This window comes from Ipomoea nil, unplaced genomic scaffold, assembly GCF_001879475.1.
Source record: "Ipomoea nil cultivar Tokyo-kokei standard unplaced genomic scaffold, Asagao_1.1 scaffold2647, whole genome shotgun sequence".
Classification (NCBI taxonomy): Eukaryota; Viridiplantae; Streptophyta; class Magnoliopsida; order Solanales; family Convolvulaceae; genus Ipomoea; species Ipomoea nil.
In genome coordinates this window covers 2704051-2719334 of record NW_017619075.1, presented here as the reverse complement: position 1 = coordinate 2719334, position 15284 = coordinate 2704051, and the positions used below count along the sequence as shown (strand labels likewise).

At 34.3% G+C, this 15284-nt stretch overlaps 1 protein-coding gene and 1 long non-coding RNA gene across 3 annotated transcripts; one reads left to right on the top strand and one right to left on the bottom strand.

Annotated features, from left to right (window-relative positions):
• The first annotated feature begins 7372 nt into the window (after positions 1-7372).
• LOC109154411 lies at positions 7373-10347 on the top strand. The gene is made up of 5 exons (XM_019302209.1): positions 7373-7385; positions 7487-8641; positions 8695-9725; positions 9965-10099; positions 10174-10347. Exons 1-5 carry the CDS (start codon positions 7373-7375, stop codon positions 10345-10347), a joined length of 2508 nt encoding a protein of 835 aa, XP_019157754.1.
• A 445-nt stretch (positions 10348-10792) lies between these two features.
• LOC109154460 lies at positions 10793-13133 on the bottom strand. Of its 2 annotated transcripts, none has more exons than XR_002049694.1 (4): positions 13047-13133; positions 12676-12789; positions 11233-12604; positions 10793-11150 (listed from the first exon to the last, which is right to left on the bottom strand). It is a non-coding gene; the product is annotated as an uncharacterized LOC109154460 (long non-coding RNA). The 2 variants fall into 2 exon arrangements; XR_002049695.1 differs by lacking the exon at positions 13047-13133 and adding an exon at positions 12881-12931.
• Positions 13134-15284: the final 2151 nt, after the last annotated feature.

Here is a 15284-nt window from a genome sequence, read left to right as displayed (position 1 = left end):
AGGAAAAATTAAAATTGGATTAATCTGAGCCATTCATTTGATTAAAAAAAAATTGACCGCCATTTTTTCTACCCATTATAGGCCTAACTCTCTTGGGCTCTTATTAGTATAGTAGATATCATAGGGAACGTTATGTTGTGGCACGTGCCCACCTTGCAAGGTGGGCACGATTCCATATCCATAATTTCTATACTGTAGATCCGTAATTTCTATATCGTAGATTCATAAAATTTATACTTTACATTCATAATTTTTAAACTGTAGATTCATAATTTAAATACAGTAAATTAATAATTTATATACTATAGATTCATAATATATGTATTGTAGATTCATAATTTCTGTATTGTAAATTCATAATTTCTAAACTGTATAGTTATCAAATTATGAACATATAGTTCTCTGATTTGTGAAAACAGAGTTCAACATACAATAGGAATCTAAAGTATAAATTTTATGAATCTACAGTATTGAAATTATGGATCTACAGTATAAAAATTATGAATTTACAGTATAGAAATTATGGATATGGAACCGTGCCTACCTTGCAAAGTGGGCACGTGCTCACAACATAATTTGCCATATCAGAGCATTATGTTGTGCAACCGTGTGCACCATGCATGGTGAACACGGTTGCAAAAACAACGTCGTTTTGACCTCCGACTTAAAAAAAAAAATCAGTTTCGATTGCCGTTAACAGCGTTATGTTGTGTATAATTTGAACTATATAGTTCATTCATTCTGGATATATATTTCATTCATTATGGATATATAGTTCATTCATTCTGGATATATGATTCATTAATTCTGAATATATAGTTCAAATTATGCACAATATAACGCCGTTAACGACAATTGAAACTTTTTTTTTTTAAAGTCGAACGTAGCGTTATGTTGTGCATAATCAAAACGATGCCGTTTTTACAACCGTGTGCAACATGTTGCACGAGATAATTTGCTTGGGTACGTGGGGTGGAATCCCCCAGAAGAGGGATGAGCTAGGTCAACGTGTGTGGTATCATGACACCAAGATTTACCCAATGGAAATCCCTCACGGTTGTCCTCCTACGTTCCAAAAAAAAAATGATTTTATGATCTTAATTAGAATGAATTGTTACAATGTATATATATTTTCTGTCATGAGCTTACTACCATATACTCCGTATAATTTAAATCTAACATCTAACATAATTTGATGGAAGGAATTGATGAATGGTGATTCAATTACCAACAATATTAGGTTAATTGATGGAATTGATGTCAAATTATTTTGTGGATCCGGATCTACCTTATAAGGTGAATTCAGATATAAAAATACATAATTTACATATTGAATGTTCGCAATTTACATACTAAAAGTTTACAATTCAAATTATAACATTTAATATGTAAATTGTGAACATTCATTATGTAAATTGTGCATTTTGAACTTGAATCCACCTTATAATGTAAATCCGGCCTGTCCATAATATAAGTGATGGGAATTGATTTATACGGGCAAATTATTGTGTGGACCATGGTCCACACAATGTTATGTGGACCATAACAAAAAGTACATTTTTAATATACTAAATGTACATTATTTTTGTACTAAATGTACATTATATAATATAATGTACACTCAGAACAAAAATAATGTACATTTTCTGAATACAATGTACATTATTTTTGTATTGAATGTACATTATATTTGTACTGAATGTACATTATTTTACAGTAGAAAAAATATGCTCCACACAACTTATATAGACCATGGTCCATACAATAATGATTGATTTATACACCTTACACTTTATTCTATTATAGGATATATATATCTCTGGGCCCAAAAAAAATATGATAACATTTGAACCTTATACTATGCGATTACTAGCAAACAAATTACGTTTAATTTATAAACTTATCTTGGATCAGTTTGCTAATTGAACGCCAAGCACCTTGTGCTCAGATGGCATGTAGTGACCTTTCCCGCCATATGGGAGATCATAAGATCGAACCTCAATGTCAATGGAGGCATTGTTGACTCAAACAGATACTACAATGCAACATAGTGAAGTTTGCTAATTGAGCTATCTTCCAAGACCCCCTTTTATCTTCGTTGTATAAAAATTCCTTACAATATGTGTTAATCTTTTCTATAATTTCTAAAGACAACTTTTGTGTTAACTTAAATTTAAGAATTACTGTTGACAATTTATCTAATTATTTTTTAATTAAAATGATATATTTGATTCTTAAGTTATATCTAAGGATACATACATTTAGTCCTTCAATATTTAGCGCATCTATTTTTAACCTTACCATACAAATTCTCATTAGCTTTTGATTAAATGTAGCGTAATATCAACGAAAAGTATAAAAATCACTATTTTGAGGCAAAAACTTGTATAAGACTATCTCACGGGTCTCAATCTGTGAGGCATGTTGGATCTTTGATTCATGAGGTCAAAGACCCATCCAATTAATCAAATATTTGACCCATTAATAAAAGATCTGACCTGTCTCACGGATTGAGACCCGTGACACGATCTTACACAAGTATTACTCCAAATTTGAAATCATTTTTAGGCATACACAAAATAAAATATCACCTAAAGATTGCTATTTGTATCTTTTTCTAGAGTAAATACCCAAAATGGTCCATCGACTATAGCTAAATTCACAATTTGGTCCTCAACTTTCAATTTCACCCAATTAAGTCCTTAACTTTGTAATTTTAACACAATTTGGTCCTGTGTCTATTTGACCATTTGTTGACTGTGATTTTTGAGGATATATATGTAATTTCATGGTCCATCGTCGGTTTTTTAAGGTTCCGGTTGCATTTCCAGACCGCACTGTTACATTTGAATCCACTATCGAAAGCAATCTACCAAACCCGGTCACCTTCTTCATCCTCCCTTTGGATTCAATGTAGTTGAATTCGTACCAGAGCGAAGAAGACGACGTGTTTCCGAGCCGGTGCAACGTCATCCTGGAGGCCTCCACGTGCTCCGACGAGAGCTGAAGGTTCTTCTAGAGATCGTCGATCACGGTCAACAAACGGTCAATTAGATGGAGGACCAAATCGTGTCAAAATTGCAAACTTAAGGACTTAATTGGGTGAAATTGAAAGTTGAGGACCAATTTGTGAATTTAGCTATAGTCGATGGACCATTTTGAGTATTTACTCCTTTTTCTATTAGGTAAAAGAAAAACGTTATCATTCATGTATTACTATGTTTTCATAGAATATTATATAAAGTATAAACAAACTTTGATGGACTTGGTCTACAATACAACCCCAATAAAAAGTAAAGTATATTAGACTCCTCATACGACAACACGTTAATTATTATCTTTTGAGAGCTCATACGGCTCTAAGTCCCACGCTGACTAGGGCGTAATGCGAAACCAATATCAAGTTAAGAATGCTATCTAACTAACTATCTTGAATCTATAGAACAACTATGAGTCAATACAATAAAGCTCTCTCGAGCGAATACGATTACTACGTAATTTACCCTTAATCCTACTATTTGATCCAATCAAAGGGATAAAAGTTTTCAAAGTACAAGAAATATTAAATGTCCTTTTATCATAATTGAGACTTGAAGAAGTATTCTGATTGGTTAAAAAAAACGAGTCAAGACTGAGAAATAAATATAGATAAAATGACATTATAGGTTATGTTAGGGAAAAATATGGGGCAAGAATTGAATTCTAAAAATTGTCATCATCATTCATAGAGTCATAAGAGTATAGTATAGGGTGGGAGGTGCATTGATCAACTCCACCAATAATCAAACTAGCTTAGGAAGTAATTTTAGGAAACCTACCATACTACCAGGGTTACAAGGTTGGTAAAATTATTAATATTAATCAATAATCAATAATCAATTTCGGATTGAAATAATTCATTGGAGCTTAAGTTTCTAGTCAGTGTAGTTGGAGTTCTCAATCTTGATAAATCACCATTCATCAATTCTATCCATCAAATTGAATCTAATATTTTACCAAATTAAGTAATGCAACTTTCTTGGGAAAACCAAATTATTATTATTATTATTATTAAAAGTCAAGAATTGAATGGAATAAAAAGTGTGATCTTCATCTCTACTGAACTGAAATCAGAGATAAAAGGAATTGTCATCCTCAGGTTGCATGTGCTTTGTTAATATATATGTGCATATTATATAGTTTTAAATTATGTCTTTAAAATAGTAAAAAATATAAGTATACATCTTAATATAATTAAGGGTGTGTTTGATTGACAGATTTAGCTATAAGGAATGGGTATCAAAGTTATCGGTATTATTTGGTTGATAAGTTTTTAAAACACTACTACGGGTTTCAAATATCGCCTTAATTGAAAAATCTATAACTAAATAAAATAAGGGTATCATCCCTTTTCATTCCATTATTCCTTCTCATCTCCTTTGATTAATGCTTTTAGATTTTTGTTTTTATTTTTTTGTTCATAGTGGTGTTTTGGATGTCTTTTATATTATAATCAATTGTCTTGATTTTGTGTTCTTATATTTTTTAAATCTTAATTCCCATTATTGGATCATACATAACCAAATAGCATTATTGATAATCATTCTCATTCCACCCTACTACCAAACAAGTAAAATACTTTCACTAAAACTCATTATCATTACCAAGTATTTGATACCCATTCCAATTTCGATTCCCATGTGCGAACCAAACACACCCTAAGATTGACAATTCCACCTCGTATCCATACCATTGACAATTCCACCACGCATCCATACCATTGAAGAGTACTAATTCAGGATCATATGTTCTAAGCTCTAAACAACATTCATGAGGAAAAAATCCATACGATTCACGCCCATGATTTCCATCTGCTTGAACAGCTTTAACAATTTGTTTCCAGCATTCAGTTGTTGGTTTCGGTTTTGAACATTCTTGACCTGGATGAAAATCACATGATGAAAATTGTATTGTTTCGCTCCATACAAGCAATTTCAATAAAAAGAGAAGTTTATTGCAATTCGACATTTTTAATTTTCTTTGTTGGTTTGAAAGTTAATGGTTTTACGTACAAAGTAACATGCTATTGGTAATTTTACATAGTCAAGGGACCATTTCGGTCATCACATGCACCACTTTCTCTGAAAAGTTATTTATCGAAATGGTCCCGAATTAATGGATGTCTAACGGCAAAACAAACGGAAGACCAAATTAATTAAGATTTTTAAAGTTGAGGGACCTAACTGGTCAAAAATATAGTGAAGGACCAAATTTATAATTTCGCTATAGTCAATAGACCATTTATATAATTAACTTTAAAAATAATATATATATATATATATATATATATATATATATATATATATATATATATATATATATATATATATATGGTCGTGTTCAGGTGCGAATAGTTGCACAGGAGAGAAATGCGAACCAATCAGCGCACGCCACGTGTCAGCATTCATTGATCGGGTGCACCTACTTTCACCTACAAGTGCACCTACTTTCGCCTGCAAGTGCATGTAGTTTTTTGCCTGCATTTATTGATCGAATGCACCTACTTTCACCTACAGGTGCACCTACTTTCACCTACAAGTGCACATACTTTCGCCTGCAAATGCATGTAATTTTGCCTTGTTAACATTCATTGATCCGAGTTCGTTCTGTTTGGCATCGTTTTTGTTCTTGCGAGGAGTTCAGCGGGTAATAGTACCCGAAAATCACCCGCAAACATTCATGCACCTAGGTGCAACTACTTATAACTATAGGTGCACTTAGTATTGATGCTCAGTGTAAATTTTATTTGCACCAATAATACATTTTACATGCACTTGTAATACATTTTACTTGCACTTCGATATTCAATTATTTACGAAAATGCCACCGCATTTTTTTTAAAAAATCAGTGTTTCTCATCCATTAGATCTGAACAAGTGGACGGATATCAGGCATTCGCACCTGAGCGCTCCATTCGCACCAGAGTGCAATTTTATATATATGTATATATATATATATATATATATGTATATATATATATATATATATATATGTATATATATATATATATATATATATATATATATACATGTATATATATATACATGTATATATATATATATATATATATATATATATATATATATATATATATATATATATATATATATACATATATGTATATATATATATATATATATATATATATATATATATATATATATATATATGGCATCGACAATGAACTATTTTAGTTCAAATCGTGACAAAACATACTATTTCAATTCAGAGGATAATATATATATATGGCATCGACAATGAACTATTTTAGTTCAAATCGTGATAAAAAATACTATTTCAATTCAGAGGATGGCATAAATTGCCACTCTGCATTACTTTATAATCTTTGCACATATAAAATATAAATTGACTTATGCTATACAAGTATAAAAATCTAATCTAATCTAACTCTATAATAAAGCAAGAAGTTTTTGGAAAAAAATTTTCCCGTCCAGTTGATACTGCACCGTTTTGACATATTTGCATATGATTCAATGTGTAGTGCATTCTATTATTGGAAGCCGCATAACCGCCCAAATAATGCGGTCATTTTGCTGTATTCAAGATGTATTGCTCACGCGTGTTTGTGTCCATTAAATGTTTTCCAATTTATTTAAATTTATGATGATTATTGTTTTGGGAATCCAAACAGCCGCCTGATTAATGTCTTTAACTCTTCAGTCTCCAATGTAATGTAATAAAGAAACTAAGGGAAAATCGCACTTTTGGTCTCTCAATTGTTTCCTGATCTGCAATGTGGTCCCTCAATGTTAATTTCAGTCAATTGGGTCCTCCAGTTCTTTAAATCGTTGTCAATTTGCCCCTCCGGTCAAATTTCACATGGACCATGGTTAAAAGCGTGGATAGAATGGTAATTTCCAATACCCTTTAACCCCTTTCCTTATTTCCACCGAATTAACCCCAATTCACTTACCATTTCTGCTAAGCCCTAGCTTCCCCCCAATCTGCGAATCAGACATTTAACCCCCAAATACTACTGCTGCGAAGAGGACGACGAGGACGAGCACAAGCATGACTAGTCGGAGGATAAATGGCTCCAATTCAAATCCTACGTGTAAGTATCTGAGCTATCCTATGCTTTATTTATTCTTGTGCAGTTGAAAAGATAAAGTTTGTCTTGTGTGTCTAACATGTGCAATGTGTTGGGTTCTGGGATTAGTGGGGACCAGTTCTACTTAAATAAAGGGAAAATCGCATGTACGAGGAACTTGAAGTAGGGTTGTATGTATATTTTTGACATGTGCACTGTGTTGGGTTTTGGAGTTATTGCTTAGTGGGGACCAGTTGTTGTTGGTTACTTTGTTGTAGCCACATGGGGACCATAGGTAGTGCACTGATTGTGTCTTTATTGTACTGTGAATAGCTCATCCAATTTTTGACTATAAAACTGTAAAATTGACACTGAATTTAAATTCATGCTTTATAGATGTTGGTGAGGCTTCATCTGTGTTTACTTTAAAACTGCATATTGGTGGTAATTTGGTATGGAAGCCAAAAGTTGAGTATATGGATTGTTTTGTTGAGTATTTTGATCATTTCAATAGTGAAGAGGGAAGTTTACTGGATTTAAGAAGGATGGTAAAACAACTAAGGTTTTGTGATAAAAAGGTCCAATTCTGGGTTAAGAAAAAGGGTAGAAAAAATGCAAAAAAACTTGAACTGAGCAAACTGACCAGTGATGCAGATATTATAGTTCTTGATTTAGAGGTTCCAACAAACAAGGAGTTGGATATTTATGTTGAACATTTGTATGATGATCAATGGGATTATGAAGTAGAGATATCTAGGACTTTGGGAGATGATGCACTGTTGAATGATGGGATAGATGAGACAAGTGAACAAAGATCTGATAGGGAAGTAAATGGACCAGAAACTTTGTTTGAAGAAGTTGAGGTAGAAGTCAATAGTCCTGGTCCTAGTTCTAAGCAGGTGAACAATGATGAGGTACAAGTTGATGAAGTTGATTGTGTAGTTTCTGAAGACATTTTTAGGAGTTTAGCTGATTCAGATTCTGAGAGGGAAGTGAATGGTCCTGAAACTATTTTCCAAGAAAGAAACCTGAAAAAAGAAGGTTTTAAGTTTGTTTTGGGAATGATTTTTAAATCTGCCTCAGAGTTTAAGTGGGCTGTAAAGTATTATGAGGCAATGAGAAGAAAAGATATTAAATTTGCAAAGAATGAGTCCAGAAGGGTAAGGGTTTATTGTAGACACTCAGACATCTGCAGCTGGACAATGTTTTCCTCAAGAAGCAATCCTAGATGTCCATTTCAAATTAAAACATACAACCCTGAACACACATGTGGGGACCAAGATGAAAACAAAACTGTTAATTCAGGATTCCTTGCTAAGTTGTACAAGGATGATTTTAGATTGAAAATGGACTGGGGGAGAAGAAAATTTCAAGAGCATGTGAAAGAGAAATTACATTGTCAAGTTACAAAACATCAGGCTTATAGGGCTAAGCATAAGGTTAGAAAGGAGTTGGAAGGTCAAGATTCTGAACAGTTCAAGATGCTTAATGATTATTGTGATGAATTAAAGAGAAGTAATCCTGGGAGTACTGTCAAGATGAAGCTTGATAGTCAGTTTAGTGTGGCAGACCTAGGTTTCTTAGATTGTATGTTTGCTTTGCAGCTTGCAAAGAAGGATTTCTAAGAGGATGTAGACCTATTTTTGGGTTGGATGGATGCCATTTGAAGGGTAGTCAGAAGGGAGGGCAACTGTTAAGTGCTATTGGTCTTGATGGAGATAATTGCATGTTTCCTATAGCCTTTGCTGTTGTTGAGGGAGAATTAAAGGAAAGTTGGACATGGTTTTTAAAACTGCTAGACAATGATTTGAACATAGGAAGTAATCCTCATGCCTGGACTATAATATCAGATAAACAAAAAGGTCTGTTACCAGCTGTTGAAGAATTGTTTACTGGATTGGAGCACATGTTCTGTGTAAGGCATATGCATGCCAACTTTCTGAAGGATGGCTTTACTGGAAATGTTCTGAAGTTAAAATTGTGGGCTGTGTGTAAAGCTACAACTGAGGCAGATTTTAAAAGGTATATGGAGGAATTAAAGGAAGAAAATGACAAAGTTGTTGAGTGGTTGGCTGCCAGAGATCCTAGGCATTACTGTAGGGCATTTTTTAGCACTTTTCCAAAGTGTGATATGCTTTTGAATAATTTGTGTGAGTCCTGGAATAGCACTATTTTTAGTTTGAGGGACAAGCATATCCTAACCATGGTTGATAAGATAAGGATTTATCTAATGACTAGAATGCAAAAGAATAGAGACAAAATGAAAACTTATCAACATAAAATCTGTCCCAAAATCAGAAAGTGTCTAGAAGATGCAAAGGATATGTCAGCTAGGTATAGTACTTATAAGTCACATGATAATATATACCAAGTTGATGATCAGAATTTCAAGACCTTCAAGGTGGATTTATCCCAAAGACAGTGCAGCTGTAGAGGATGGGATCTGACTGGCATTCCTTTCAGTCATGGTGTAGCAGCTATAAGGAAACAAAGAGAAAGCCCTGAAGATTATGTGCATCAATGTTATACAGTTGAGACTTATTTGACAACTTATGAACCTGCAATACTTCCCATTCAGTCTTCAGATTTATGGGTTAAATCAGATCTTCTAGCACCAATTCCCCCAAAGTATAAGGCACAACCTGGTAGGCCTAAAAAAAAAAGAGAAAGATAGATCCAATTCAAGAGAGCAAGCAACAGAATAGTCAAGTCAGAACAAAGAAACTAGGGGAGGTGAAGAGATGCAGAGTGTGTGGACTGACAGGGCATAATAAAACTACTTGCAAGGCTAAAAATCCACAGGTTGTGTTATTACTTGAGTTTAAATTTCTTTGTTATTAATTGACTGTTGAAACTAATATTATCATCTTATAGGCATCTGAAAGAGTTGAAGAGATTAATCAACATGTTGATGTTGAAGGGCAGTTTGAAGAGCAAGGTGATGTTGAAGGGCAGTTTGAAGAGATACCAGTTGAAACACAAGTGCCATCATTTGTACTTGATGAAATGGTAAGTGGATGTTCCTGATTTATGTTGGTTGTTTACTTAAACTTTCTGAACTTACTGAGCAATACTTTGTTTAGGCATCTCAGGAGGTAATGGGTTCTCAGCCTGCACAACCACTTCAAAACCAGGTTCCACAACAGTCAACCTTTATTGGTGCACAAGTTTCTAGTTCAACTGCTGCCCCTAAGATTCTGACAGCTCAAGCATTAAGAACTCATGCAATGCAGAGATTGGCCAACAAAAAGAAATGAAGTATTTGATCATCAAGCTACACAAGTTTCTAGTTCAAGTTTGACTGTTTTTTTGTAAACAATTTGGTGGTCATTTGATATTTTTTGGTGGTCAGTTTGGTGGTCATTTGATATTTTTGCTGTTTTTGTATGTTTTTGGTTGGCTGTTTCAGCATGAATCTAAGCCACAATCAGTAGATACATTTGTCCAATGATAACAATGAATGTATTTTGCAAATTTACTCATTATGAATCTATGAATCTATTATGACTCTATTATGCTAGCAGTTTAACAGTGAGTCCCTTTGAAATAGACTACTCAGCACATTTGGTCATTTAACTCCAAGCCAATGGTCATTTCAGTATTAACAATGAATCTATCATCTAACTTCCAGCCACTATACATAACATGCATTAATTCAATAATCCAAACAGACAATAGATTACATAACTTGCATTAATTCAATAATCCAAACTGACAATAGAGTTCATAAGCATTAAAATTCCCAAGTTTTTACAAACATTACGCATTAAAATTCCTAAGCCAATTGTAGAAGCTTTTCACTTGGATCAACACTTGTCATCCAAAGCCTAAAACAAAGAAAACCAACCACAATTCCAAATCCAAAACCATACAAAAATTGAAATTTTGAAGTCAGAGTCTTCTTCTTAAGCTGGACAGTTTTCTCATCAATCACTACTTGAAGCCTTTGCATTTCACTCTCTTGCATATCTAACCTCTTCAATAAACCTCGAATCACTTTAGACACACGGTCAGAGACATCGGAGTCCAACCATTGGAAATAGCTACAGTGCCCATTCCCCTGCCAATCAAAATCAATAAACAAAGCTAAATTAAATACTCTAACACCTAAGAACAGCTCAAGATTCGTTTATGATGCTTACACGTACTCCATAGCGTGGGCATGATCTAAATCGCTTTCCAGGGTTGGCATAACTCCAGGACATCCTTACCGGAGCGACTTCGCCGCACCAACAACGAACTTCTGGAATCCATTCAACTGAGTCGCACAAATTGTTTGAAGACATGGCCGTGCAATATGAACTTCGTCGTCTTCGTAGATTTTGGGAGAATTGGTACGTGAATCAGGGATAATTTGCGGAATGGGAGTAAGAAACGGGTATTGGTTATGGCAGAAATGGTAAGTGAATTGGGGTTAATTCGGTGGAAATAAGGAAAGGGGTTAAAGGGTATTGGAAATTACCATTCTATCCACGCTTTTAACCATGGTCCATGTGAAATTTGACCGGAGGGGCAAATTGACAATGATTTAAAGAACTGGAGGACCCAATTGACTGAAATTGACATTGAGGGACCACATTACAGATCGGGAAACAATTGAGGGACCAAAAGTGCGATTTTCCCAAGAAACTAATGATATACAACTTTGATTCCCAACTATAAATAGTGATGTAAACTGAGTTTGAACACCATAGAGGAAAGAGTTCGAAATCTACTGCAAAAATACATTCTTGCCTCTCAGCCTCTCAGGTGGGGAGGTGAGCAATATGAGTCCGACTGGTCCAAACCTACTTACGAAGTACCTGACTGCGAGGAGAGTACTAGCAAGAGGGAATGTCTTTCCCAAGACAAACAGGTAATATCAATTTTGTATTTTTCCTGTAAAAATACTTCTGTTCTGCATTTTCTGTTAGTAACATAAATCATTATCTTGAAAAAATTATTCAATGTTGAAAGAAATTCATGCTGTACAAGTAAATCTTTATTGAAATGTAAATTCAACAAAATAACTCAAATTCATATTATTACCTATGTAAGGTACATAACCTGTATGATTCCGCACAAGCTCTCAGTACCAGAGAACCACAAACAGCAGCTATTTCCTCAGCCAGGTCAAATTAGCTTTCAATCCTTCAGCCATTTCCTACACAATCCCCTTCTGCACCATCCAGCAAATCAGAAGATCTGCACTCCAGCCTCCAGATGCAGCTTCTGAATGCAGAAACTTCTGCAGTATCAGATAAGCCACCCCTTCTGTTTCTGCATTTCTGTTACAATCAGTCCTCATCTCCTCTGATTAAAAAATAACTCTCTGCAAATCCAGAGACAAGAGCTCTCATTCCCCATGGTGGAGTCAAATTATTGGCAGTAGAAGTCCAAAGTCCTCTCTACCGAAGGCTTTGGACTTCTAATGCAGCTCTTCAGGCCTGTTTCTCAGCATAATCAACCAAGTTAGGTGAACCCTCCTTAGGCCTACAAACCCAGTATTCAATGATTCCGCACAAGGTACATGACCTGCTAACCAAAGAAAATTATGCAATTATATCAAAAAAACTATACAGAAATTATAAACAGACTGATTTTACTTTTTTTTTGAAACGCCGGCGTCGTTTTATTGAAGAGAAATTGTGCAAGGGTTTTTCGATTTTGGCCGAATCATTGTATCAGCCACATATCTGATTCCGCACAAGGAACATGACCTGCAAACGAAAAGTATAATATTTAATAAAAAATCAAAATAAAATCTGAAAAAAATGAAATTATATCGAAAAAAAGTATACATATATGTACAAGGGTTTTTCAATTTTTGCCGAATCATTGTATCGGCCACATCTACACTATCAAGGTAACTAGCAACCTGTAGGGGAGATCTGATGTAAGCCGACAATTGAAAGAAAAAATTTGGGTATAATCGGTTAAAGTGCAGATGAAATATGATATAGATGAAATCCCTAACCTACAAGGAAGAAACAAACGATAGATGGAGAGCACGAGAAAATGTGAGCTTAGCTTGAGGACGGGCATCGTTGATGACGAAGTGAACGCCGAGTGTGGATCGACGGAGGAAGCAGGAGGCGAGCAATAGTTATGCTGTGGGTTCGTGCCCAGCGTGCATCATGGGCACGGTAACGGTGCCGTGAGGCACCGTTATCTTCCCTCTTTTTTTTTTTTTAAATTTAATTTCAGACCGCTTCGTTATAGGAACATATATTCACAGCTTTGTGTTCATAATTTCATAACTGTACATTCATAATTCCATAACTGTACATTCATAATTCTATAACTGTACATTCATAATTCCGTAATTGTACATTCATAATTCAATAACTGTAAATTCATAATTTTCGAAGCTATATGTTCATAATTGTAAGTTCATAATGTCAGAGTTCTATGTTCATAATTTCATAACTGTACATTCATAATTCCATAACTGTACATTCATAATTCCATAACTGTACATTCATAATTCCATACTGTATATTCATAATTCCATACCGAACATTCATAATTTTCGAAGCTCTATGTTCATAATTGTAAGTTCATAATTCCATAACTATACATTCATAATTCTATAACTGTACATTCATAATGTCATAACTGTATATTCATAATTTCATAACGAATATGCCGTTAACGCCGTTAACGCCGTTTCGAACATTTTTTTTTTATTAAAACAGCGTCGTTTTCACGGAAAACGACGCCGTTTTAGCGCCGTGCGCACCTTGCAAGGTGCGCACGTGCGCATAGCATAATTTGCCGGAGACGAGTGGCGTGAAGCATGGACTGAAAATTGAAGAAGGCGAATCGTTTCATCCAAATTATACGGATAGTTATGCTGTGGGCTCGTGCCCAGCGTGCATCATGGGCACGGTAACGGTGCCGTCAGGCACCGTTATCTTCCTTTTTTTTTTTTTTTTTTTTAATTTAATTTCAGACCGCTTCGTTATAGGAGCATATATTCACAGCTTTGTGTTCATAATTTCATAACTGTACATTCATAATTCCATAACTGTACATTCATAATTCTATAACTGTACATTCATAATTCCGTAACTGTACATTCATAATTGAATAACTGTAAATTCATAATTTTCGAAGCTCTATGTTCATAATTGTAAGTTCATAATGTCAGAGTTCTATGTTCATAATTTCATAACTGTACATTCATAATTCCATAACTGTACATTCATAATTCCATACTGTATATTCATAATTCCATACCGAACATTCATAATTTTCGAAGCTCTATGTTCATAATTGTAAGTTCATAATTCCATAACTATACATTCATAATTCTATAACTGTACATTCATAATGTCATAACTGTATATTCATAATTTCATAACGAATATGCCATTAACGCTGTTAACGGCGTTTCGAACAATTTTTTTTTTTTTTTTTTTATAGTTAAAACAGCATCGTTTTCATGAAAAACGACGCCGTTTTAGCGCCGTGCGCACCTTGCAAAGGTGCGCACGTGCGCATAGCATAATTTGCCAAATTATACTTAGGATTAGGGTGGGTTGGGCTTTAAACTCTTTAAATTGCGCTTAGACTATGTAGGCCTAATATAAATTGGCTGAAAGATGTTTATTTATATGTCTGATTTCTATGTTCCAACTTAATAATACAAATAAAGAAGCTAATATATTGGTGAAGGGCAAGGTGATCCCATGTCACCTTATTTGTTCATTATTTGTGCTGAAGGGCTTTCAATATTATTAAAATAGGCACATGCAAAGGGAGAGATACATGGCTGTAGAGTAGCTAGAGGAACCTGGGACAATAAACCAAAGATCCAAGTCCATAAATTTGGAATCTTAAACATACACCATAACTTCCCAAATAACTTCAATGTTCACTTTAAATGAATTGAACATAATGAGTCTTACTTATGTGTCCCACAAAATTGTTTTGAGCCTTACAACTGAAATGGCCCAGGATCAATTTTGAAGAAACTAAAGACTCTATTAATCACTGAAGAATTTATTAAATGACAGTGCACCACAAGTTAAATGTTTTTGTTCTAATAAATCCCTTGGTTACAACATTTTCATAAATATGATGCACAACCAAATGTTCAATAATTTGAACTTATGAATTGACACAGGCAAAGGTGATGGGACTGATGGATCAATAGACAGGAACCTGGGATCAGGATATTCTAACTGATATTTTTGACCCTGAGGATGTA

What these genes read in the sequence shown, in the direction of transcription:
- LOC109154411 (XM_019302209.1), top strand. An exon ending in TGTCAAGATGAAGCTTGATA is followed by an intron (nt 8,642 to 8,694) that starts GTCAGTTTAGTG and finishes TTTGCTTTGCAG; the next exon opens with CTTGCAAAGAAGGATTTCTA. An exon ending in CATTTGTACTTGATGAAATG is followed by an intron (nt 10,100 to 10,173) that starts GTAAGTGGATGT and finishes TACTTTGTTTAG; the next exon opens with GCATCTCAGGAGGTAATGGG.